Below are 27,655 nucleotides of genomic sequence, written 5' to 3'. Positions count from 1 at the left end.
TTACTCTTCTTGGATTAGAAGATCTTTAGAGGGAGTAAAAAAAAATCTGGGGAGTCGGGCTGTAGCTCAGTGGGTTAAGCGCAGGTGGCGCAAAGCACAAGGTCGGCATAAGGATCCCAGTTCAAACCCCCGGCTCCCCACCTGCAGGGGAGTCGCTTCACAAGCGGTGAAGCAGGTCTGCAGGTGTCTATCTTTCTCTGCCCCTCTCTGTCTTCCCCTCCTCTCTCCATTTCTCTCTGTCCTATCTAACAACGACAACCTCAATAACAATAATAACTACAACAACAACGAAAAACAACAAGGACAACAAAAGAGAAAATAAATTAATAAAATATTTAAAAATAAAAATCTGATTCACATACCTCACTCCATAATGTGGAGGATGACTGGCAGGAGTAAGCAATGAGACTACTAGGAAGAGTCTTCCATAACCAAACTTGAACTAGGACAACAAGAGTGGAAGTGATCAGATTTGAGGTACATTTTTGAAAGCTTATTAACAGGACTTACTAAAAGAAGAGTAGGAAAAAGATAGTATCAAGAAGCAGTGAATGAGTAGGGGAGATAGTATAAGGGCTATGCAAAAGACGTTCATGCTTGCAACACCAGAGATCCCAGGTTCCAGTAAAACAATAACAACCACAGACAAACAATGAGAGCTTGCATTTGGGGAACTGAGTAGATGGTGGTGATATTTACAGAGGTAGGCAAGACTAGAGGGATGGGAACCCGAATTAAGAGTTTTGCTTTGGCCATCTACAGTGTAAGATACCCATTCAAGTGGAGATGCCAAGTAGGCAGCTGATTATCCAAATCTGGAGCTGGAGATACTAAAATTAAAGCCATTGGCACATAAGCAGTCACAAAGCCATGGAACTATGACCATTAGAATTGGATTTTCTGGGGGCTAAGCACATGGCCCAAAGTGCAAAGACCTGTGTAAGGATCCCAGTTCGAGCCTCTGGCTCCCCACTTGCAGAAGTCTCTTCACAAGTGGTGAAGCAGGTCTGCAGGTGTCTATCTTTCTCTACCCCTCTCTGTCTTCCCCTCGTCTCTCAATTTCTCTCTGTCCTATCCAACAACAATGACATCAATAACAATAACAATTATAAACAACAAGGGCAACAAAAGGGGGAAAAATAGCCTCCAGGAACAGTGAATTTGTAGTGCAAGCACTGAGCCCCAGCAATAACCCTGGATATATATATATTGGATTTTCCCTCTCACTTGGCCTGACAGAAAAAGTGGAATGCCCTTTAAAAGGGACTAGGAGAAACATACAAAATCACACACACCTAATAACTTCATAGCCTAATAACCTAATAGCTAGACAAGAGGGTCAGCAAAATAGTTCACTTGGATAATGCACTGTTTTGCCATGTGCATGACCCAGGTTCAAGCCCCCACCACCACCACCACTACATTGAAGGATGCTGTGGTCTCTTTCACTCTTTTTCTCTCTGCCTATATACAAGAGGGAGGGAGGGAGAGAGAGACAGAGACAGACAGGGAGAAAGAGAGAGAGAGAGGAGGCACACAGGCTGGATAAGAATCAGAATTGATTTAGAGACTAACTACAGAGAATGATGCCAGAGAAAGTAAGACTTCACAGGTTGGCAGAAAGATTCCCATCTACCTCTTCTTCCCCCTTCCCATACTCCCACAATTCTCTTATAGTGACATTAATTCAAGGGGAAGAAAGAAAATTAACATTAAGACTACTTAGTCTATAGGGTCAGAAGGGTTTAATATGGAAGGTAGTGTGGTGTGAAGACTCTCCCCCCTCACACACCAACACACCCACAACAGTGGTCAAAAAAGCCAACAAAAATACAGCACTCCAAGGATGACACCTGGGCTTCAGATAAAGGGTCACACACACTAATCTGCTACTAATGTAAAGATGAGTCTGAGCTGAAGAGGTAGAATAACAGGCTCCTTTACTGTGTATTCAAATCATCTGCACATCGGTAAAATGCAAGTTCTGCTTTAGTAGGCTTTGGGAGAGGGTGGGGACTACTAAATTATTCATATCTTTTTTTAAAATTTTTTTGTTAATTTTATTTTTGAGAGAGCTGCAGAGAGAAAGACACACAGAGAAACACCAGAGCACTGCTCAGCTCTAGTTTATGGTGGTGCAGGGGATGGAACCTGGGACTTAGGAGCCTCAGGCATGAAAGTCCATTTGCATAACCATTATGCTGTCTCCCCCGCCCTAAATTATGCATTTCTAATAAGCTCCTGGGTAATATTATCATTACTGACCTACAGATCATACTTTAAATAGTGAAGGATAAGGGGCAGCTGTAGAGGCCACACACAACAGAGCGAAGAGGGCCACTGTGGAGAAAATGTGTTTGTTTGTGCACAAAGTCATGGAACCTGTTGACGTGGAAATTCCTACCCTGTGGTTATGGTTTTGAGGCAAATTATCATTTCTCAGCTGATTACACTTCCCAGTAACATGGTGCAGCTTTTAAGTATTTGGTTTCTGCAGCCTGACCTCCTGAGCTTTCTCTCTTAGTGGATATGTGATCTTGGACAAATCTTTAACTTCTCTGTGTCTTGTTTTCCACATCCCTGTAGTGGCAATCATAAGACTTTTATGGGAGTTCACTGTACTAGTCTGTGTTTGACGTGGTCACAAAGTAGTTTCTTAGTAAATGTTGCTGGCATTACAGCCCTCTCTGATAGTTCGCAGAGATGCACACAGAGGCCTGATCTTCCTTTGGTACGTGGTCAAAAATATAACCCCATTTTCCTCCTACCAAAAGGTCCATATCCTTTCTTACACATGCCTCCTGCTCTCCTGCCCAATCAACTCCCCCTCCCCTGGCCCCTGGCCCCAGTGTGGTCTGGATGGGCCCCACAGCAGCAGAGACAGGGACAGGACGTGGGGTTGTATCTGACAGGAACCTGAGGGGCTGGCCCGGGAGGGGATTGGGGCCCGGCTTCCTGAAGGGAGGATGGGCTAAGGCAGGCACACAGCACTGAGAAGATGCCCTCCTGGTCCCTCTTGGTGGCTACCTTCTGCCTCCTCCTGGTCACCTCTTGCTTCCTCCTGGCCCCCCAAAACCTGGCACAAGTCACCAGCCAAGGTGAGATGTGTGGAGGGTGGAGACCACATCTAACAGGAAGGGGAAGTCCTGGGAGGGTTGCAGGTAGGAAGTCCGTATCGGTTCCCTCTTGCTCATAAACATGCCTGAGAGGATGCAGAGCCCAATGTGCCAGCTGTTCTTCAGATGCCTCCCTGCTGGTCTCGAACTCAGAGCCCCTGCACTGTTTCTCTCGGACATTTGAGGACCTCACTTGCTTCTGGGATGAGGAAGAGGCAGCACCCAATGGAACATATCAGTTGCTGTATGCCTACCCAGGGTATGTACTGGGCTATGGCCCATCTTAGATCTGTCCTGTACTTAGCTCAGCTGTGCCTGCTCCAGTAGACTCCCTGCTTTGGTCCCATCACAGGACTACTGCATGGACCTGCCATGGAGTGGCTCTTCAATAAGCAGATGTGCTGGGAATCCATGTGGGTGCAACCCCAACCCCTACATACCAGCTAATCCAGCTCCTGAAAGTAGTGGAACTAGAAGTTGGTCTTGGGCCCAGTCCTGGGTCCTCAGGGTCGGGCACAGAGGCTATGCAAGTATGATAGTCTGTTCCTCTGCCCACAGAGAGATGCCCCGAGCTTGCCCTCTAAGTTCCCAGAGTGTGCCCCCTTTTGGAGCCCGATATGTATGCCAGTTCCCAGTCCAGGATGAAGTGCGCCTCTTCTTCCCACTGCACCTCTGGGTGAAGAATGCATTCCTCAACCAGACTGTGATGCAGCGGGTGCTTTTTGTGGACAGTGTGGGTAAGCCTCCTCCCACGCCAGTCCCTCTGTGAGTTGTCCCAAGGCCAGCTTATATGGCCAGGCTGGTCTGTGTTCTTGCTGGTCAGTGTAAATGCCCTTCTTCACTGTCATCCCAGAGGCACCTCTGTCATCCTTCTCAGCCCCCTGCCATCCACAGCTAGATTCCATTTCAGACCAGATATTCTCCCACCCTCCCCTCATTAACCCATACATTTATCATCCATTCAGTAGTTATGAAATACATACTGTGTGCTGAGCAGGATGCAGAGGTGGAAAAAGATTCCTGCTTTTGAGGGGCACTGAGTCTAACAGCCTACAGTAAGAACAGGAAGTAAAGAACAGGAAGGGGGGTTTAAGCATACACATTACCATATACAAGGACCCTGGTTCAAGCCCCCAGTTCCCACCTTCAAGGGGAAGCTTCAGGAGTAAAGAATTGGTGCTGTGGATCTGTCTGTCCCTCTCTCTTTCCTTCTCCCTCTCTACCTCCCTCTCTACCTCCCTCTCTCCTCTCAATTTCTTTCTGTCCTATCAAATAAAAAGAAGAAGGAAGAGGAGGAGAAAAGTTTTCCACAAGTGGTAGATTCATGGTGCAGGTACCAAGCCCCAGTGATAACTCTGGTGATGGAGTGGGGGAGAAGATGGATAGGATAGGATAGGATAGGATAGGATAGGATAGGATAGGATAGGATAGGATAGGATAGGATAGGGAGCATTTCTTCCTGCCCTACCTTCCAGCTGAGTCATAGCCTGTGTCCTTTTAGAACCCAGGATCTGGGCCCAGGCAGTGGCACACCTAGTTAAGCACAAACACTAAGTGCTCAAGGACCAGGGTTCAAGCCCCTGGTCCCCACCTGCAGGGGAGAAGCTTCACAAGTGGTGACACAAGGCTTCAGGTGTCTCTCTTTTTCTCTCCCTCTCTATCTCACCCTCCTCTCAATTTCTCTCTGTCTCTATTCAAATATATACATACCCAGGAGCTATCCCTAGTCCAACCTCCAACACCCCTCTTCTTACCCCATAATGGAACTATAGGTGGTGCTACCCAGAGAGTTCTGATGTGCCTTATCTTGCCCTCAGGCCTGCCTGCTCCCCCCAGTGTCATCAAGGCCATGGGTGGGAGCCGGCCAGGGGAACTTCAGATCAGCTGGGAGGCCCCAGCCCCCGATATCAGTGATTTCCTGAGACATGAACTCCGATATGGTCTCAAGGGTCCTGGAAACTTCACTGGTCCCACAGTTGTGCAGCTCCTGTCCACAGAAACCTGCTGCCCGGTTCTGCAGAAGCCAAACCAAATTGCAGCTCTGGATCAGCCTCCCTGTACTCAGCCCATGATGCCTCAACAGGATGGAGCAGAGCAGACCGCCCCAACCAGAGAAGTATCCTGGTCTTCTACTCCACCTTCTATCTTCTACTCCCTACCCCATTTTGACCCAAGCAAGGACAGGCAATACTTTGGGAGTTCCAGGCTGGGTTGGGCCTTGGGGACTAGTATGGGCATGATCAGGCATCATGTCGATTTAAGAATCCCCCACTTTGGATCACTCAGATCAACAAAGCTGAGAGTTCTGGGCTTCCAAATTAATGGGGATTTCCCTAAGAGCTCCCAAACATCTGAAACCCACTGTCCTAGCCTCAAGGCTGCACACTTATCTACCCAGTCAGGAACTGAGGGTATCTCCACAGGCATGCATGGGGGGCTTCCAATAAAAGAGATGGAGGCTGTCTAGGCTGAACTGTCGGCCTAGATTCTGAAGCTGGGATTCTGTTCCCAAGGCTCTGCCAGTGAAGGGTGGAAGCTGCCTCCTCTCTGGACTTAAGCCTGGTAACTTTTACTGGCTGCAGATACGTAGCCAACCAGATGGTGTCTCTCTCCATGGCTCCTGGGGGCCTTGGTCCCTCCCTGTGAGTGTGGGCCTGCCCCGGGATGCAGGTGAGTAAAGAAAAAAAAAATGTTATGAAATGATGGGCAGAGCAACTTGGGAGGTAGCACAGTGGCAGAGTCTTTTACTTGCAAGCATCAAGCCCTGAGTTTGATCCCTACATATCCTAGAGTGCACTTGTACTTCCTCCCCATCCCTCTTCAAAAATTTAATATTTAATTGATTATTTTAAAAAGAAACAGAGAGGGTATGAGTGGTGGCATACCTAGTTGAGTGCACACATTACCATCCACAAGGACCCAGATTCAAGCCCCCCTCCCCACCTGCAGGTGGAAAGCCTCAAAAAGGATAAAACAGGTCTATAATTGCCTCTCTCTCTCTCTCTCTCTCTCTCTTTCTCTCTATCCCTCTCTCTCTCTCCTTTCCTCCCTCCCTCCCCCTCTGCCTCTCTATATACCTTTATCCTCTCAATTTCTCTCTGTCCTGTCAAATAAAAGAGAAAAAATGGGAATTTAAAAAAAGAAGAAGAAGAAGAAATAAGAGAAAGAAAGGACCGGGCAGTGATACACTTGGTTAAGAACACATAGTTCACACCCAGTGAACACATAGTTCAAGCCCCTGCTCCTAACCTGCAGCAGGGATGCTTCACATATAGTGAATTAGAATCTTTCTCTCTCCATCTCTATCTCTCATGCCCTCTCAATTTTTCTCTGTCCCGTCAAATAAAATGAAAAAAAGAAAGAAAGAAAGAAAGAAAGAAAGAAAGAAAGAAAGAAAGAAAGAAAGAAAGAAAAGAAAGAAAGAGAAGGAAGGAAGGAAGGAAGGAAGGAAGGAAGGAAGGAAGGAAGGAAGGAAGGAAGGAAGGAAAGAAGGTAAGGCCTGGGTTGGATATGGACATTCTGGGAAGTTAATCATCCTTCTTTATGAAGTCAAACTTACCGCTGGACAGGGCAACAGAGGAGGGGGAGGAGTAATGTCATGAGTGATGTGTGTATAGTTGACCTGGACATGCTATAGAGTAAGAGCCCACAGGTCCTGATGAGACCTTCTTTTTTGACCTCAGAGGAGATTGGACTTCAGTGCTTTACTCTGGACCTGAAGAATGTCACCTGTCAGTGGCGGCAGCAAGACCATGCTAGCTCCCAAGGCTTCTTCCACCACAGCAGAACATGGTGCTGCATCCGAGAGAGGTGAAGATTAAACTACCACTTGAGTTAATGTCATGAGAGAGAGGGAAAATCTTGTAGAAAGAAGGGAGAAGTTGTTTGGTCCTTTTTGCTCCCCTCGCTATTTTGCTCTCTATTCCCACTGGGAATGCCTTGGAATGTTTAGTTCAGTATTAATCATGTTACCTGGACCATCACAACCACCTATAGTCTCATTCACCTCTAATTTATCCTCCATACAGCTGACAGAATAGCCTTTGTTAAATTTAAACTTCGCATGACTGTCCTTTACTTAAATGTGTACTGCAACTCTCTATTAGCTATTAAATCTAATCAAAACTTCTCTTGACCATTAAGATTTTTCTTTTTTTAATTTTTATTTTTTAATTTCTTTATTGTGGGATTAATATTTTACAGTTGATAGTAAATACAGTAATTTGTCCATGCATAACATTTCTCATTTTTCTACACAACAATACAGTCCCCACTAGGTCCTCTGCTATCCTGTTTCAGGACCTGAACTCCATCCACCCCAGAGTCTTTTACTTTGGTGCAATACACCAACTCCATTCCAAGTTCTGCTTAGTGTTTTCTCTTCTGATCTTGTTTTTCAACTTCTGCCTGTGAAATGAGATCATCCCATATTCATCTTTCTGTTTCTGACTTATTTCACTTAACATGATTTCTTCAAGCTCCATCCAAGATGGGCTGAAAACAGTGAAATCACCAACTTTTACTATGAAAATGTCCAATACTTCTAGTTAATTCATCTCTTCTTTTAGCTCCTTCATTTCTTTATTTTCTGCCTGGGTGATCTGTCAAGTTGAGAGAGTGGGGTGTTGAAGTCCTGTGTTGCTGTTAATATATTACTGTAGCTCTTTCAGTAGATGTTTGATGTATTTAAATGGCCTCTCCTTGGGTGCATAGATGTTGATAATCATTAAGTCCTCTTGATTTATTGCTCCGCTGAGCACTAAGTATTGTCCATCCCTATCTTTTTAAATTTTATTTATTTTAAGGTCTATCATATGTCAGATATGAACATAGTTATTCCTGCCCGTTTTTTGTGGTCCATTGGCTTATATGGTAGTTTTCTATCCTTTCACTTTGAGTCTGTGTTTGTCTTGTTGAGTTAGGTGGGATTCCTGCAGACAACATATGGTTGGGTTGTGTTTTCTGATCCATCTTCCTACTCTGTGCCTTTTAATAGGTGAATTCAGGCCATTGACGTTTATTGATATTATAGATTAAAGATATTTTAATGCCATTATCATAGATGTTTAGAGTGTTCTGATATATGGCATGTATACGGTGATCTGGTTGTTTATAGGAAACCTTTCAGAACTTCTTGCAGGGCAGGCTTGGTGATAGTAGGTTCCTTGTTGATTGTCTGAGAAGGTTTTTATGTCTCCATATACTTTGAATGACAGTCTAGGAGGATACAGTAGTCTTGGTTGAAAGACTTTCTCATTGAGCACTCGACAGATATCTTGCCATTCTCTTCTGGCCTGTTGTGTTTGTGTGGAGAAATATGCTGCTAATCTTACGGTTTTCCTCTGTAAGTGACCTTGTTTTCCTCTTGCAGCCTTCAGGATCCTTTCTTTATCCTATTCCTTTTCATTCTAAATATGATGTGTCTTGATGTCTTTGTTGTTGTTTTCAGTATCTCTTTGTCTCTTTTTGAGATCTCTTACTTCTTTCTTAGTTTTCTCTAATTCATCCTTTATCTTCCTAATTCTGTTTTCTGCCTCATTTATTCTGTTCTCTCTCCCCTCTGTTGTTTTCTGTAGCTCACTATTCTGTTACCCTATTCTGATACTGTATTAGTTTGTTCATCTAGTTGTGCTCTTAGCTCAGCTTTCAGCTCTTTAATTACTTCGAGATAGTGCTTTCTTTCAGAGTCTCATTTGTTGTTTCTGCATTTAAAAAAATTTTTTTTTATTTATTTATTCCCTTTTGTTGCCCTTATTGTTTTATTGTTGTAGTTATTATTGTTATCATTGTTGTTAGATAGGACAGAGAGAATTGGAGACAGGAGGGGAAGACATAGAGGGGGAAAGAAAGACAAACATCTGCAGACCTGCTTCACTGCTTGTGAATCAACTCCCCTGCTGGTGAGAAGCTGGGGGCTCGAACAGGGATCCTTACGCTGGTCCTTGCGCTTTGCACCATGTGCACTTAACTTACTACACCATGTGCACTTAACGTGACTCCCTGTTTCTGCATTTCTGATGACAATTCTTTCAAACTCTTTCCTCACTCCTGTGACTAATTCCTCAGCTAGCTAGAATGAGATGTTGATCTCATTCTTCTGTGCTTTTACCTTTGGGAGGCTTTTAGCTGGACTTTTATCCTGGTTCATTTCTCCAAAGTTTCTCCTTTATTTAACCATTATTATAGTGTGTTATGAGATCCTTCTCTCAGTACTTTTCAGTCCACTGATCACTCTTGCCTGGATTGTGTCTAAGTAAGGTACTTAAAGAGTTCAAAGTTGTGGAAATTAACAGTTGTTTCAATGTTATCTCAATCCCTGAGTTGAAGCACAGTGGCTGTTAAAGTCTCTTTTGTTCTTTTTCTTCCTTGTAGGCTATAGTAGCTATACGCAGGTTTTTTTAGCTTAATCTCTCAATCCTCACCAAAAGATAAAGCAGGGTGGGGGAGAGATAGCACAGTAGTTATGCAAAGAGACTCCCACACCTCAACTATCCAAAGCTCCTGGATCAATTCAGCTTCTCTGTCAAGCTAGGCCCTGTGAGTTTCTGAACAAGTCCCTTTTATAGTCAGTAGGTTCTAAAGCAATTACTCACCATGTTTTCATCAGTAGAACAATGTGGAAAGGCTCCCACTAGACAGCCCCACTGCTACACCACCAGAGTGTAGATCTTCTCCTGAGTGTCCTAGTCAGTTTCCTGCCCCTCTTGCCATGTCAGCACAGGGTCTCCCCCTGCTGCTCCAGCCTCTGAGGACAGTACCAAGTGAAGATTCATAGTTGCATTTGGGGAGTCTTAGAGAAGTCCTCTCCTCCCTTCAGCAGACTTTTTGTTGGTAAAACAGACTGGAGGTGGCTCCTCAACTGGCAAACTGCCAGACTGTTACAAACCACTGGGGATTAGATATGGGCTTTAGCCCCAGGAATCTCTTCTTAGGCTCCTCTCTGTCCATAAGCCACACATGTTTTCACTCACCAGTGACTTGGTGGGTTCCCAGAGTATTCCCAGTCTCATCTTGTTGCAGTCTTAGGTGATCTATGATATTCCTTGTTCTTTAGAGAAGTCTCTCAACTGGGTAGAGCTGGAGGTCTGGGCAGAATTGTGGTCCTGGATGCTCTGGTGATTTGGTGGGTTCCCAAAGTAATTCTAGTCCTGTCTTGTTGTGGTCCCAGGTGGTCTCCTTCGATAATCCTCGACCATTAAGATTTTTCTTCAAACACTTCACTCGCCATTTATTCCTTCCATATATTTTGGTCTATAACCAAATCTTGCTGGTTTTGCCGACCAAATATTTCCAGAATCTCTTCACTTTTCTTTCTTCCTTTCTTTCTTTTTATTGGATAGGACAGAGAGAAATTGAGAGAGGAGAGGAAGAGAGAAAGATAGACACTGGCAGACCTGCTCTACTGGTTGTGAAGCTTCCCCACTGCAGGTGGGGAGCATGGGCTCAAACCTGGGTCCTTATGCAGGTTCTGGTGCTTAGTGGGTGTGCTGCTATCCAGCCTCCACTTTTCTTCATCATTGCCCTAGTGATTACCTTAACACAAGTCCTTACCATCTCTTGCTTGGCTTACTGAGAAGATTCATTGACTGGTCATCTCCCATACCTTCCAAACCATCCTGTACATAAGAGATGGAGTGATCTTTTAGAAGTTCAAAACTGAACATAGCATTCACTCCTTTAAAATCTTCAACTGCGGGAGTCGGGCTGTAGTGCAGCGGGTTAAGCGCAGGTGGCGCAAAGCACAAGGACTGGCATAAGGATCCTGGTTCGAACCCCGGCTCCCCACCTGCAGGGGAGTCGCTTCACAGGCGGTGAAGCAGGTCTGCAGGTGTCTATCTTTCTCTCCTCCTCTCTGTCTTGCCCTCCTCTCTCCATTTCTCTCTGTCCTATCCAACAACGACAACAACAATAATAACTACAACAATAAAACAACAAGGACAACAAAAGGGAATAAATAAATAAAATAAATATTTTTAAAAAAATCTTCAACTGCTTCTCATTGATCTCATGATAAAGTAAAGAATAGGACAGGGAGCTAGCTCACCTGGTAAAGCACATTCATTACCATGTACAAGACCTCAAGTTTGAGCACCACAGCACCAAGGGAAGCACCATAGATGATGGAGGGATTCTGAGACATCCTTCATCAGTGACAGGTGAACTGAGGCCAAAGTGACAAGAAAGAATAAGGCACTTGAAGATTGAGAGAGCAATCCAGGACAAAGGCAGTGATCTGACACTTTTGTGGAACAGGAAAATCCTCATGCATGAAAGGTGGTCAACTGGTATGAGAACCACAGGAAATGAGACTACCATGATAAGGAGGAACCAAATCATATACATCCCAGTAGGCTGTAGTATGGATATTTTATTCCAAGTTAGATGAGGAACTATTGAAGGATTTTAATTTTAAAAAGTGGCATAAAAGGGGTAGAGTGGTGGTGCACCTGGTTGAGTGCACTTTACAAGGTGCAGGGACCCAGCTTCAAGCCCCCAGCCCCCACTTGTAGGGTGAAAGCTTTTAGAGTGGTGAAGCAGGGATGCAGATGTCTCTCTGCCTCTCTTCCTCTTTATCTCCTTCTTCCTCTCAATTTCTGGCTATCTCTATCCAAATAATAAAGATAAATTTTTTTTAATTTTAAAAAGTGAAATATGATTTAAAAATTTTTAAAGTAGAATTAGTCATGCTTTTTTTAAAAAAATGCACTTCTCTGTAAAGTTATGAAGACTAGAAGAATCACCCATTTGAAATTTGCCTTAATCCAAGAAATAAATAATGTGGCAGTGATGAAGATTAAATTTAAAAGACTTATGGTATATTCTAGACATTATCAGATCAGCATTTTGGAAACAGATTTTGAAACCATATGGAGAACAAGTTGAAGGGAGGGGTGAAAAATATGGCAGAAAATCCAGTTAGGAGGCTTTTATGTAATAATTTTAGAGCAACAGAACTTGTAGAAGTGGCTAAGAGGACTACTGTAGAAAACAGGTTAAAAACATAAGGATGCTTGCCTACAGAAAGATGAAGTCTCTTAAATATGTGAAACAATCTTCTGAAGTACTGGTAGCCCATTTTTCAAATGCAGAGACTGGGGCAGAAGATAAATCAAGTAATTCTCCCAAAAGACCAAAATTTTAACTCTATATGCAATGCCATTTGCATGTGTCACAATTCCACATATTGTTTCCATAAGGGAAAGAGGATGGACAGCAAAGCAAACTTCAGAAAACAAAACACTAGGCACGGAGACAGAGTAAATAAACCCTGGCAGTCCGTCCAAGGGAGGAGTCATGTTATGATTAACACAGGCCATTGCCCGTATAAAGTGGCAAGTATCAGGATGGTTTCTGGGACAGATCTGATTCAATAACTCTATGGAACTAATTCTTAGAGACCCTGTCTGGGAGAAATGTGAAGAAGAGAAAACCAACCCAGAATTACAGTCCTTCCAGTTCTCCCGCTGCAACTTCAAATCACAAAATGGCAGTGTTATCCATATCCTCGTGAAAGCGACCACAGTCCAGGGTGCTGTTCACAGCTACCTGGGCTCACCTTTCTGGATCCACCAAGCTGGTAAGAAGTTTCTTCCTTCCTCCTGCCATATAATTTTTGCCCCTATTATACCAAACTCCATGTCCAAGCCCCACAATTCTATCACATCTGACACTTGGCCCTGGAGATATGATGTCTCATGCACCAAAGGACTTACACCAGTCCCTCTGATGTCCCTGCAGTGCTCATCCCCACTCCCAACCTGTTCTGGAAGGAGGTCTCCAGTGGGCAGCTGGAGTTGAAGTGGCAGCATCCCTCCTCTTGGGCAGCCCAAGATACCTGTTATCAGCTTCGATATACAGGAGAAAGCCATCAGGACTGGAAGGTACAGGCAAGAAACAAATGCCTGCAGATATCACTATACAGATAATCCTGAGTTTGGCCATACCTGTTATCAGGTGTGGAGGTGTCCATGTACTCATGTTTGGACTTGTCTCTCTGTGTTTATCTGATTCAACTGGTATTTCCCCAGCCCCTTTTTAGCATTTGATACTATTGCCTAGTCCACTGAAAACATTCTCTCCTCTCTGTCTTTGGAAGTACTCATCTCTCCTGGTCTCATACTACCTCTAACGAAACCTCACCCTCGTCTCCTGGACCCTCCTTTCCCATCGTTCTTTCTTTGTTTTATTTGTTTAAACTAGAGCATTGCTCAGTTCTGGTTTATGATGGTGCTGGGGATTGAATTTGGGGTCTGGGAGCTTCAGATATGAAAGTCTTTCCCCCCCCCCATCTGGTTTATGATGATGTGGAGGAAGGGACTGAACTTGGGACTTTGCAGCCTCAGGCATGAAAGCCTTTTTGCACAACCAAAAAGCTATCTCCCCTACTAGACATGAAAGTCTTTTGCATAACCACTATGCTGTTTCCCCAGTTTCCACCATTCTTTAAAATGTAATGCTTCCTAGAGTTCAGTCCTAAAAACTATTTTACTCTAAATTAATATGTATACTTTCTACAGGTGAGCACTTCAACATCATCATTTTAACAACTAGCCATTCAAATATCAAATTTACTATTCTGACACCATAGGGAAAAGGCCTATACATCATAAGCAAATTACCTAAACTTTTGAAACCTCAGTTTCCCCATGGCTGTCTGGGAATAAAGCTGACTACCTCAGAGTTGCAGTAAAGAATTAAATATATAAATACCTAATATACTACCTAACATACAGAAGATGCTCAGTATATATTAGCTAAATATAAGTTTTCCTCTGTCTTTGTTCCCATTTATTACACACACACACACACACACACACACACACACACACAACTTTTTTCATTGTTAATTTGTGAATAATAGTGGGTTACAAGGTTGTAAAATTACAGGGTATAGTACCACACGGCTCCCATCACCAAAGTTCTGTGTCCCTATCCTCCCAAAGGTAACCAGCATAGTTCTTAAAAACTCTTAGAAACAGTTATACAACTTCTTCTTTTTTTATTATTTCTTTATTGGAGAATTAATGTTTTACATTCAACAGTAAATACAATAGTTTGTACATGCATAACATTCCCCAGTTTTCCCATATAACAATACAACCCCCACTAGGTCCTCTGTCATCCTTCTGGGACCTGAATTCTCCCCACCCACCCTCCCCCAACCCAGAGTCTTTTACTTTGGTGCAATATGCCAATTCCATTTCAGGTTCTACTTGTGGTGTGTGTGTGTGTGTGTGTGTGTGTGTGTGTGTGTGTGTGTGTGTGTGTGTGATCTTGATTTTCAACTTTTGCCTGAGAGTGAGATCATCCCATATACATCCTTCTGACTTATTTCACTTAACATGAATTTTTCAAGGTCCATCCAAGATCAGCTGAAAACGGTGAAGTCACCATTTTTTACAGCTGAGTAGTAGTCCATTGTGTATATATACCATAACTTGCTCAGCCACTCATCTGTTGTTGGAAACCTGGGTTGCTTCCAAGTTTTGGCTATTACAAATTGTGCTGCCATGAACATATGTGTACACAGATCTTTTTGGATGAATGTGTTGGGTTCCTTAGGATATATCCTCAGGAGAGGAATTGTAGGATCATAGGGTAGGTCCATTTCTAGCCTTCTGAGAGTTCTCCAGACTGTTCTCCACAGAGGTTGGACCAATTGACATTCCCACCAGCAGTGTAGGAGGGTTCCTTTGACCCCACACCCTCTCCAGCATTTGCTGCTGTATACAACTTCTTTTGAATAGTTATTTGTTTGTTTATGTATAAGCTACAGAAGTGGGGAAGGAGGAGGAGGAACCCAAACTGTTGTTAAAATTTCGGAAGGCTCTTGCTGGGCAGGTTAGCTTCACGGGCGGGTAACAGAGACGCGGAGACAACGGCTGGGCAGGGAGGCTGTATTTCTTTATTCAGGAACAACGATTCATAAACTAAGACAAACTAATAACCAAACAGAACTCTGCTGTCTCTTTGCCGTGGCACAAGCACTCTCTCTTACTATCGAACTCAGGAACCCTCTCACTCTGGCACTCTCCGAATTCTTCAACTGTGTAACCCTCCAGCTCTCTCTCGCAACTCTCGAACTCTCCGAACTCTGTCACTCTGGTGGGTTTTCTAGGAGCGGGGCCAAGCGGGCCCGCGAAATTAACTGGACTGATCTAATTCTCTTGGCGGGGGAGAACTAGAACCGAATATAAAGCATACAACACCAAACCATCACTCTGGCACATGCAGCACCAGGGATCAAATTCAGAGAGTCCAATGCCTGAGAGTCCAATGCCTGAGAGTCCAATGCTTTATCCACTCCCAGACCTCTATATACAACTTCTTACCAGACTGTTCTACCTAAAAGTCCTCCAAGATATTTTTAAATTTTTATTATATTTATTTATTTATTTATTAGATGAAGACAGCCAGAAATCGAGAGGGAAAGGAGAGAGAGAAAGACAGAGAGACACCTGCAGCACTGCTTCATCACTTGAAAGTTTTCCCCCTGCAAGTAGGGACCAGGGGCTTGTACCTGACTCCTTGAGCAATGTAACATGTGTGTTCAACCAGGTGCACCACCACCCAGCCCCCCTCCAAGGTGCTTTAGACTCTATATATCCAAAACTAAGCTCATCTTCCTCCCTAAACTTATTTCATGATTTTTAGCTTTTTTATATTTTTTATTTATTTATGTATTTGTTGGATAAAGAAATAAATTGATGGGTGGGGGATAGAAAGGGAGAAAGACAGAGAGACACCTGTAGCACTGCTTTACCACTTGTGAAGCTTTCTCCCTGCAAATGGGGAGCATGAGGCTTGAACCCAGATTCTTGAGCATAGTAACATAAGTGTTCAACTAGGCATAGCACCTCTGGGCACCCACTCCCCATTTCACTTTCTTTTTTTTAAATAGAGGCATAGAGGGAGAGATAAAGTGAAAGAGACCACATTACTGAAGCTTCTTCCTTCTATGCATTGGGGGCCAGGCTCAAATCTGAGTAATACACATAGCAAAGCAGCGCACTACCCAGTTGAGCTATTTTGCCATACCTTCACTTTTTTTCTGACATCACCAGGGCTTTATAGCTCAGAGATAACCCTTTTCAAATAGAGAGAGACAGAAGGAAAGAGGGAAACATACCACAGCATCTCCAGTGCACTAGGAACTGGACTGAAGCCTGGGTCACGTGCATGACAAAGTAGGTGCACTATCCAGATAAGTTATCATGCCAGCTTTTTTTTTTAAAGATTTATTTGTTAGATCATACTCTAGCATATGTGATGCCAGTTATCGAATTCAGGATCTCATGTACACAAGTTCCATGCCCTAAATAGATGTCATGCCCCAGGTCACTATCATGGAAGCTAGCATTTCATTTTCCTCTTTAGTTCACATTTTTATTAACATGAGTTACATATAGTAAAGCAGTCAAAACTTGAATATATGACTGATTGGTTTATTCATGGAACCACAATCCACTCAAAGTATAGATTATTTCTAGCACCCCCTGAGCTCTTTAAACTCTCTTGATCCGTAGTGGGGGGGGGGAGCGCAGCGGGTTAAGCGCATGTGGTGCAAAGCGCAAGGACGGGGTAAGGATTCCGGTTTGAGCCCCTGGCTCCCCACCTGCAGGGAAGTCACTTCACAGGCAGTGAAGCAGGTCTGCAGGTGTCTATCTTTCTCTTTCCCTCTCTGTCTTCCCCTCCTTTCTCCATTTCTTTCTGTCCTATCCAACAACAACGACATCAATAACAATAATAATAACTACAACAATAAAACAGGGGCAACAAAAAGGAATAAATAAAAACTCTCTTGACCAAGGTAAATATTATTCTGAAATTACCACTGATAATTTTGACTATTGTTGAATTTTATAAAATGGGACCACACAATATTTCTTCCTCAAACTTGCTTTTCCTTCTTTTCCTGTCTCTGACAATAGCACCACCACTTACCCAATTACTCAAACCTGGATCATCTTTGATTCTTCTTCCTTTTCCCTTGTCTTTACCTGTATTTATCAAAAAGTAGATGTTTTTGTTTTTGTTTTGTTGTTGTCATCACTGGGGTTTTTACCATTGCAAACCAAGGTTTTCAGATAGAGATAAAGAGGGCCAAGGAGAGAGCATAACAGTTATGCAAAAAGACTCAAGCCTAAAGTTCTGAGATCCCAGGTTCAGTAGCCAGCACCACCATAAGCCAAAGCTAAGCAGTGCTCTGGGAAAAAGAGGAGAGTGGGAACAAGAACGAGAGAGAGAGAAAGAGAGAGAGAGAGAGAGAGAGAGAGAGAGAGAGAGAGAGAGCCACAGCACCAAAGCATCCTCCAATGCCCTGGAGGCCAGACTCAAACTTTCGAACAAGTGGGCTTATTATACTAACACGCCTCAAATCTCTGCCATCACTGTCTTAGCCTCATCTGCCATCAACATATCCACCCACAGTTTAATTAATATTCTATTATGTATTTTGGATAGAGATAGCAATAAACTGAGAAGGAAGAGGGAGGGAGCAACATCTGAAGCACTACACTGCTCATGAAGTTTTCCCACTGCAGGGGTGGGTGGGGCTTGAACCTGGGTCCTTGTACACTGTAACCTTGTGCACTCAACTAGTTGTGCAATCATCAGGACATTCCATCCAGTTTTTTCTTTTCTTTCTTTCTTTCCTTTTTTTTTTCAGAGCACTGCTCAGCTCTGGCTTATCATGGTGAAGGTGTCCAGGATTGAACCTGACACCTGGCAGGCAAGAGAGTCTATTTGCATAACCATCATGTTATCTCCCATACCCTCTATTCACATTCTTAACACTTTAACCCACAACCAAGCAGCTCACTTTTAAATGCTTCTTTGCACTCCTATGGGTACCTCACACAATCATTATAACACTAACTACTTCTAATTATTGTCTTCTCTTTTGGGTATATTTACTAAACATCAAAAACCATGTTTTGGGATTCAGGTGGTGATGCAGCCAGATAAGCACATATATTACCAAGTGCAAGAATAAGGGCTCGAAACCACCCCTCCACCCCCCAACCCCCCCCCACCTGCAGGGTGGTCGCTTTACAAGCAGTGAAGCAGGTCTGCAGGTGTCTATCTTTCTCTCCCTCTCTCTATCTCCCTGTCTCTCAATTTCTCTCTGTCCTATATAATATAAATTAGAAAACAAAAAAAAAAAATGGCTACTGGGAGTGGTGGAGTCATAGGGCCAGCACCGAACCCCAGCAATAACCTTGGTGGCAAATAAACAAACAAAATTCATACTTTCAATTAAAAAAAAAACATGGTTTCCCCCTCAATGCTTGGCATATCACAAGCAATTCATAAATATTGGCTTTAGTAGTCATTTAATAATTTATAGTGGCCTGGGAGGTGCCTTACTGGATAAACTTAGACTCTCAAGCATGAGATCATGAATTCGATCCTTGGGAATACAAGTTCTAGAGTGATACTCTGATTCTCATTCATGAATAAATAAATGTTAGTGATAATTTGTCACGATTACACACTATGTACTTATATAGTGGATATATATCTAATGCTAATAAAAGATTAATTTTTGGTTTATAAAGTCTCCCTGAGAGTACACAAGATACACATTCCCTCTGCTTGGAATCTGTCCTCATAATCCTGATTCTGAGTATAAAGTTGGATTCATATGTGGCTTAGAGAGAGAGAGAGTTTTCTCCATTACTCCACTTGGAACACTTCTAGAAGGATCTTCATGTGTACTGGTCACTGTGTGACCCAGGATCCCTGTGGCATGTGCAGATTTGCGTCCGGATGAGTAGTTCCCTGTGCAGGCCGGGCTGTGTCAGTAGACAAAGCTATGTGGACAGCTAGATTCTCTCCAGCTGGGAATGTCTCAGGCAGGGCCAGGCAGCCAACAGGGAGAGGCTTGCAAATTTCCATGGAGGTGTTTGCTTCTGGCAGTGAGACTCTTTGTGGGATTTCAAAGCCACAGAATTTTGATCGAACAGATGAGGGGCATGGGAGTCTGACCACCTGTTTGCCCATCCTCTACAGGTGCTGGAGCCGCCCCTTGGGGCTCAGGGAGAGACCCTGGAGCTGCGGCCTCGCTCTAGCTACCGTCTACAGCTGCGCGCCAGGCTTTACAGCCCCAGGTACCAGGGCCCCTGGAGCGCCTGGTCAGACCCAGTGAACGTGGAGACCGCCTCCGAAACAGGTGAGGCCAGGACTGCGGCCAAGGCAGTCTGCGGCTGCCTGAATGGAGGGTTGCAGGAGCCACGGGATGGGGGGTGAGTTCCGCCCCCACTGGCCCCACTGGTCCAGGGAGATGAGAGGCGGGGACCCGAGTCTGGTCCCCGCGGGCCTGTGGGCGGGGCTCCAGCCCCCAGGCTGCTGAAGTTTGACAGCTTTTATCCCGCAGCCTGGATCTCCTTGGTGGCAGCTCTGTTCCTGGTGTTGAGTCTCAGCACCGTGCTGGGCCTGTTGCTGCTGAGGTGGCAGTTTCCTGCGCACTACAGGTACCGCCAGTAAGGCAGGAGATGGGCCGTGGGGGAGGGGGGGGGAACCTCCTTATCCAGTTTGGTGTGGTGTAGCCATTCCACCTCCTAAACCTTCCTCAGACAATGCCCCCTTTCTCCAGCCCTACAGACACTATCTGAGGCTAACAGCCTCATCTCCCTCCATTCACATCAGAATAACTTCTCTAAAATGCAGTCATGAACTTATGACCCCTCTCTTCACTAAATCTCATTATTAGTTGCTCAGGATAGAGTCCAGACTCTAGAATGACAAGCAAACCTTGGGCAAAATCTGCTCCCAGCCAACATTTCCACCATCCTCCACTCTATTCCAAACAGTTGATTTCTTCCACAAAGGCCACTTTACTTCACAGTGCCTTTGCACATAATGTCCCCTCTGCGAGGAATATCCTCCCTGGATGACTAATGCCCATTTATTTTTAAATAACTTTCCCTTCCCCACCCCTTCTGACTGCTATCTCTGTGCCCTGTACAGAATTCCACAATACAGGGAGTCGGGTGGTAGCACAGCGGGTTAAGCGCATGTGGCGCAAAGCACAAGGATCAGCCTAAGGATCCCGGTTCAAGCCCCCAGCTCCCCACCTGCAGGGAGTCGCTTCACAAGCGGTGAAGCAGGTCTGTAGGTGTCTATCTTTCTCTCCCCCTCTGGTTTCCCCTCCTGTGTCCTATTCAACAACGACGACAACAATAATAACTATAAACAAATAGTTTATATGCAACAAAAGGGAATGAATGAATGAATGAATAAAAATAATTCCACAATACAGACTCCTATCATAGTACCAGTAACATTTTATTGCCTCTTTTGCTTTTAAGAAAAGATTTATGGTCAACAATGGACAATGTGCTTGTTTTGTCAAGCACACTACCCAGGTTTGAGCCTGACCCTACCTCCACCCCTCCCACACACACACTGCATTGGAGGAAGCATGCGTGCTGTGCTGTCTTGATAGATAGATAAATAAGATAGATCTGAAAAAAGTTGACCCAGAGCAGTGAAGTCACAACAATGACAAAAGGGTTCTTATTTAAAAATAATAAGTGTGTTTGTGTATGTGTGTGTGTGTGTGTGTGTGAGAGAGAGAGAGAGAGAGAGAGAGATGAAGAGCAAAACACTGCTCATCTCTGGCATATGGTAATGCAGGGTATAGAACCTGAACCTGTCCTCAGGCATACAAGTCATGTGCTCTAGTGCACTGTGCTACCTCCCTGACCCTGCACTGATTTCCTTATATGTCTCTGTATACCTTATGTGGTCTTTAAAGTCTCATCACAATACTTATCAAATACCAAAACTTGGGCAGGAGTAGATAGCGTAATGATTATATAAAGAGACTCATACTTGAGACTTCAAAGTACCAGGTTCAGTCTCCAGCACCACCTTAGGCCAAAGATGAGAAGTGCTCTAGTAAAAAAATATATATATAATAATAAAATAAAAACTATATATACATATATATTAAAAATCTTAAATAAATGTTATTAATGAATATTTCATTTGTATTGGAAGGCAGATAGGAGAAATGATGCTCAGGCCCAGGAAGTAGCATAGTAGATAAGGTATTGGACTCTCAAGCATGAGGTCAAAGTTTAATCCCCAAAGAAATGCTCTGGAGATATCCCTCTTTCTCTCTCTCCTTATTTCCTAAATAAATTAGTCAATAAATAAATATATATTTTTTTACTTGCCACCAGGGTTATTGCTGGGGCTCAGTGCCTACACAAGGAATCCACCACTCCCAGTGGCCATTTTTCCCTTTTTTTTAAATCTTGTATTTGATAGAATAGAGAGTAATTGAGGAGCCAGTGTAGATAGCATAATGGTTATGTAAAGAGATTCTCATGCCCGAGGCTCTAAAATCCCAAATTCAATCTCCTGCACCACTAGTGAGTGCTGAACAGTGGTCTGACAAAAATAAATAAGTAAATAAATAAATAAATAAGAGTAATTGAGAAAGAGAGATAGAGACCTATAGCCCCTCTTCACCACTCCTGAAACTTCTCCTCGGGAGCAGGGGATTGAACCAGGGTCCTTGCACATGGTAACATGTACACTTAATCAGGTGTGCTACTGCCCAGGTCCCAATAACCAATTTTTTAATTTAATTTTTTTAAGGCATTTTAAAATTATTTTTATTTAATTATTTTATTTACCAGAGCACTGATGATCTCTGGCTTATGGTGGTGCAGGGGGGATTGAACTTGAGACTTCAGAGCCTCAGGCATGAGAGTCTCTTTGCATAACCATTATGCTATCTACCCCCTGCCCGTAATTTTCTTTTTTTTAAATATTTATTTATTTATTCCTTTTTTTTGCCCGTTGTTTTTATTGTTGTAGTTACTATTATTGTTATTGATGTTGTTGAATAGGACAGAGAGAAATGGAGAGAGGAGCGGAAGACAGAGAGGGGGAGAGAAAGACAGACACCTGCAGACCTACTTTACCACTTGTGAAGCTACTCCCCTGCAGAGAGGGAGCTGGGGCCTCAAACCAGATCCTTACACAGGTCCTTGCGCTTTGAGCCACCTGCACTTAACCTGCTGCGCTACCGCCTGACTCCTTCTTTTTCTTTTTTTAAGATAGCATCCATACAACCTTGACTCATCAGTAGTAGTATCTTTTGATTCTTGAAAAATCAACTCAGAAGACAAGTCCTTCATGCAGTCTTTTAGGTCAGATGCCTCTTATTTTAAGCTCTTGTCTCAACTTACGCGTGTCTTTATTTGAACGTTTAACTTGATTATACATATAAGAAAGCGGGGGGGGGGCAGTAGTGCACCTGGTTGAGTACACATGTTACAATGCGCAAGGACCCAAGTTCTAGCCACCAGTCCCCACCTACAGTGGGAAAGCTTTGCAAATGGTGAAGCAGTGCTGCATGTGTCTCTCTGTCTCTCACCCTCTCTATTACCCTCCTTCCCTCTTGATTTCTGGCTGTCTCTATCCAATATATAAAGATAATTTTTTAAAAAAATTTTAAAAGGAAGAAAAAGAAAACTGGAATGTAGATTCTAAGCAGATAGCTCAGCCCAGGGGAAAAAAAAGTTAGGAGAGAAAAGGGAAGTGGTCCTGCCGTATCAGGCACACTCAGTCCTTTTCTGTAATTCACCAGCTAGGTCATTCCTCTTTCCCTGGAGAGATATGAGTAAAATTATGTAAATAATAAAAATGTTGTTCAGTTAAAGCTGATATGTGTGGAGGTATGATACTAAAGATCTGAGGTTTGGGTGGCCTGGGAGGTTGTACAGTGGCTAGAACATTGGATTTGCAAATATGAGTTACTGAGTTAGATCCCCAGTATCAATGCTCTGATTCTCTCTTTCTCCACATCCCCACCCTAGCTCATGTTAATAAATAAAGTCTTCTTAAGCAATAAATTACATCTTTAACAAAATAAGTCGAAGGGAGGAGGAGATAACATAATGGTTATGCAAAAATCCTTTTATATCTGAGGCCTAAAATCCCAGATTCAATCCCCCACCATCATAAACCAGAGTACAGCAGTACTCTGGTAAACATAACAATAACAGTAATGGAAAATATATAAATAAAATAATTGGAGGCTCATGTGACTGAAGAAGAGAAAGGATTCTCAGTAGTAGAGTTTATGCCCTGTATATGTGAAGTCTTGGGCTCAAACCTTGGCATCACATATGCTCTAGTCTAGCACTCTCCATTGCTCGCTCGCTCGCTCTCTCTCTCACTAAAAGAAAGAAGAAAGAAAGAAACAAAGAAAGAAAGAAACAAAGAAAGAAAGAAAAGGAAAGGTGATTCCTCCAATATACCTTAATCCATACTCTTCCCAGATATACCACCTTCCTGGGTAACTTAATACTTAATCCCCTCTAGTTCTCTTCCTTCATTCAATCATGAGTAAATTCATAATTTCTTGGTCACCTCCTATGGGCCAGACACTGAAGATTCAGGAGTGAGGAAATAGACAAACTTTTCATTCTCAGGGAGCTTACATTCTAGTGAAATGAGACAAACATAATTGAATATATAATAATATGGTAAATATAGTCATTGCAATAAAGACAATTAAAGTAGAGCAGGAGATAGTGAGTGATTGAGAAAGAAGGTGTCCTATTTCAGACAGGACAATCAGAGAAGGCATCTCATCAAATGATATTCCAACAAAGAACTAAATGAAGTAAGGGAACAAATGTAGTGATACAGCAGAGAACTTGGAAAACAGAAGGGCCCTGAAGCAAGGATGTTCCATAAAAATCTGCACCATCTGATTTTTTAACCTCCCAAGGGACTTTCCTCCCACACAGTTGCTTTTTCACCTAAACTTCTCCACTTTGTCTTATTACTTTGACTACCTCTCCAAAACTTGCTGCCTTCCTGTCCCACCTCAGTGCTCCTGTATTCAATCTCAGCTCATTCCAAAGAAACTGTTTCTTTCTCTTCCTTCTTTTCTCTTCTCCTCTTCTAAGGAGCCTGAGGCATGCCCTGTGGCCCTCACTACCAGACCTGCACCGGGTTCTAGGCCAGTACCTTAGGGACACTGCAGCTCTGAGTCCGGTGAGTACACTTCCCTCTCCCACCTACCAACAGTCAGTCCTACCTAGAGCTGGATCCTTGTTCCCTAACACAGTTTTTTCAAGACCCTTGTCCACCAGTATATCATCCCTGGATCCTACCTCCCACCAACACCCTCCTTCCTACACAATACAGGTCCCTCACCCACATGATCTGCTCTAATCCAGACCCCTCTCCCTCCACATCTCTCAGCCCAAGGCTTCCATCTCAGATGCCTATGAAGAAGTGGAACCCAGCCTCCTGGAAATTCTACCTAAGTCCACAGAGAAGAGCCCCTTGCCCCTGTGTTCTTCCCAAGCCAAGATGGACTACAGAGGACTGCAGCCTTCTTGCCTGGAGACCATGCCTCTGACTGTGTGCCCACTCACAGCTGAGTCTGGGTCCTACTGCACCACTCACATAGCCAACCATTCCTACTTACCACTAAGCTGCTGGCAGTCCCCTCACTCCCAGTACCCTGGACAGCTCTAAGTCCTTAGACCTCTCTTCTGAACCTTCCTACTCACCACCACCCACACACACCCAACATAAATATCTCAGACCTCACTCCCCTCTCTTTATAGCTAGACTTCATAACACTGATCTTTCAGTACTGCTTGCATCTAGGATGTCTCCTTAGGTTCATTTGACTAAGTTCTTCTAACTTGTTCCTTCATTCTCCTCTTTCACATCAAAACTACAAATCTCTACTTCTTATTTGCTCTTAAACTACTTCAGTTATTCCCCCTAGTACCACATTGCTAGTGAAACTGCTCTGGCAAAGTTCAACTCAGATCTCATTGTAAAAGCTAGTGGGATCTTGTTAACACTCAGGTTAGCTGCTCTCTGTGGAATTTGTCATGGCAACTGCTGATTTCTCCTTGAAATTTCTCATCTAGCTCAACTTTCATGATCTCACTGTCTCTCCTGGATCTACTCTTGCTGCTTTCTGTATATGAGTGAACAGCATATATTCTGGAACTAGAGCTGGGTTCAATTCCTGGATTTCCAGACTTGGTGGGCAACAACTTAAAAATCATTGGGCCTTGGTTTTCTCATCTATAAAATGGAAATAATGAGGGCTGTGTGGTAGCATACCTGGTAGAGTACATGTGTTACTATGCACAAGGACATGGATTCAAGTCCCCAATTCTCACTTACAAGGGGGAAGCTTCACAAGTAGTGAGGCAGCACTATAGGTCTTTCTCTATTTTTTCTTGAAAAAAAAAAAAAGCAACAAGATTTTATTGTCTTCAAAGTAAATCCAAGATGAAGTTAGAACTGGATTACTTGGTCCTTTATTTTCTTATCTCCTCCAAGTTCAAAATGCTTGCCTCTATTAATAGCTAGATTTGTAGTTGGGTTCAACACATTCAAGCCTCAGCACAATCTTCTTTGTAGTTTTAGCCTTCTTCCTTAAAACTGGCTTAGTCTGTCCACCATAGCCACTCTGCTTCCTGTCATAATGCCTTTTTCCCTGGGCATACAAAGAATCCTTGCCCTTCTTGTACTATGTCACTTTGTGAGGTTGATGCTAGCCACATTTCTTACAGAAAGTCCAACAGGTTTTAGGAACGTTCACCGTGCTTGCAACAGCACTACCCATACACAAAAAAACTCTCTCACACTCTCTAGTCCCCCTTCCCTCTCAATTTCTCTCTGTCTCTACCCTAAATAAATAAAATATTAATTAACAACTGGCAAAGCAGGTCTTCAGGTGACTCTCTGTCTCCCTATGTCTCCCTCCCCTCTCAATTTCTGTCTCTATCCAACAATAAATAAGTAAAAATATTTAATAAAATAAAATATTTAAAAAACAGGAATAACAAATCCATAGAGTCATGAAAATGACAGATAATCTACATAAAGCACAGCATCTAGAATACTGTTTCATAGATCAATTGTAAATATTCCTTCATAATTCATGTGATCTTGGCATTACTTACACTCTGTGATCATTACAGGACCTTGAGAACCCATTCTTAGCACAGTCTCCAATTCCATCACTCCTCATGGTCTTTACTTAAGTTAACTATTCCCAAGTTATTATCTCTAGGCCAGACTTCTACTGAAGCTCCTATAATGCCTTATGCAAACAACCACTTGTATGTATTTATCCTGCTACAGATTGTGAACTCCTGGATATCAAGGGTCATGATTTGTCTCCCTTCTACAACCCCCCCCACACACACACACCCAAACAACCCCAGCACTTATAGTAATATTTGGTGCATGGTAATAGGTCTTCAATAAGTGTTTTTTTTCAATAAATGTTTTCTAAATAAGTGAAATCTTTCTGGACTATGCCATCTTAGCCCTGCGCCAGCCTCTCCTCTAAACCATACATAGCTGTAATAAATGTACTTGGGTCATTCTGGCTATGATGCATCTCATCCATACACATTCTCAAAAGTGTTGTTCTTTTGTTGTTTGTTTTTGCTATGTGCAGACACAGCCACTGTATCAATAGTCTTGGTAGAAATAGGTGGCATGCTCAAGCTGGGTACAATGATAAGAGTTTCATAAAAGGCTTATTTAAAAAGGTGAGACAGAGGAGTCAGGTGGTAATGCAGCGGGAAGCACACATGGCTCTAAGCACAAGCCCCGGGCTCCCCACCTGCAGGGGAGTCGGGAGCCTGCAGGGGAGTTGCTTCAAAGGCGGTGAAGCAGATCTGCAGGTGTCTATCTTTCTCTCCCCATCTCTGTCTTCCCCTCCTCTCTCCATTTCTCTCTTTCCTGTCTAACAACGACAACATCAATAACAACTACAATGATAACTACAACAACAATAAAAAACAACAAGGGCAACAAAAGGGGAAAATAAATAAATATTTTTTAAAAAAAGGTGAGACAGGATTTAGGAAAACCATCAGAAATTGTGTAATATCCCAGAGCTAGAAATATTTAGGAGCTGGTACTAGCTCTAGGCATCAAAAGATATATAGAGAATGGTCACTCAATCTGGAAAGGGGAGTGGTCAGGGCTGCCTGAGGGCCATGCAGTGGTTGAGCATATATATTAACTTGCACAAGGACCCAGGTTCAAGCCCCCAGTCTCCACCTACAGGGGAAAAGTTTCACCAGTAGGGAAGCAGTACTGAAGATGTCTCTCCCTCTATCAAAAAGAATAAATTTAAATAATTAATTATTTTTATTATAATTTTTATTTATTTATTGGATAGAGACAGCTAGAAATTAAGAGAGAAGAGGATGATAGAGAGGGAGAGAGACACCTACAACACCACTTCACCAGAAAGCTTTCCGCTTGCAAGTGGGGACTGGGGGCTTGAACCCAGGTCCTTGAGCACTGTAATGTGTGTGCTCAACCAGGTGCACCACCACTGGACCCTTAAGTAAATATTTTTTTGAGAGGGGCTTGCCTGCCATCAGCTGGAGCCCTAGTTGGGGAGTCCGGAGATTCCCAAACAGACATGATGGGCCTAGACCTCAAATAAATCCCTCTCTCCATTGTTACCGGTCATCTCTATTAGGAACAACAAAATAGACCCCTTTGTG

The 27,655-nt window shown here is 43.3% G+C and overlaps 1 protein-coding gene and 1 pseudogene across 1 annotated transcript; one reads left to right on the top strand and one right to left on the bottom strand.

Moving 5' to 3' along the window:
* The first annotated feature begins 2,986 nt into the window (after positions 1-2,986).
* On the top strand, positions 2,987-25,513 carry MPL (MPL proto-oncogene, thrombopoietin receptor). Its single transcript, XM_007526111.2, has 12 exons — positions 2,987-3,098; positions 3,243-3,375; positions 3,675-3,853; positions 4,934-5,232; positions 5,630-5,786; positions 6,800-6,926; positions 12,512-12,693; positions 12,855-12,997; positions 19,131-19,290; positions 19,495-19,591; positions 24,056-24,143; positions 24,354-25,513. The coding sequence occupies exons 1-12, from the start codon at positions 2,999-3,001 to the stop codon at positions 24,630-24,632; spliced, it is 1,944 nt and encodes a 647-aa protein (XP_007526173.1). The 5' UTR covers positions 2,987-2,998; the 3' UTR covers positions 24,633-25,513.
* Positions 25,416-25,746, bottom strand: LOC103116253 (large ribosomal subunit protein eL42-like; annotated as a pseudogene).
* Between the last annotated feature and the right edge of the window lie 1,909 nt (positions 25,747-27,655).

This window comes from Erinaceus europaeus, chromosome 13, assembly GCF_950295315.1.
Source record: "Erinaceus europaeus chromosome 13, mEriEur2.1, whole genome shotgun sequence".
Taxonomy (NCBI): Eukaryota; Metazoa; Chordata; class Mammalia; order Eulipotyphla; family Erinaceidae; genus Erinaceus; species Erinaceus europaeus.
Note: the sequence above shows the minus strand (reverse complement) of the source record. Positions and strands in the feature narration are given on the sequence as shown.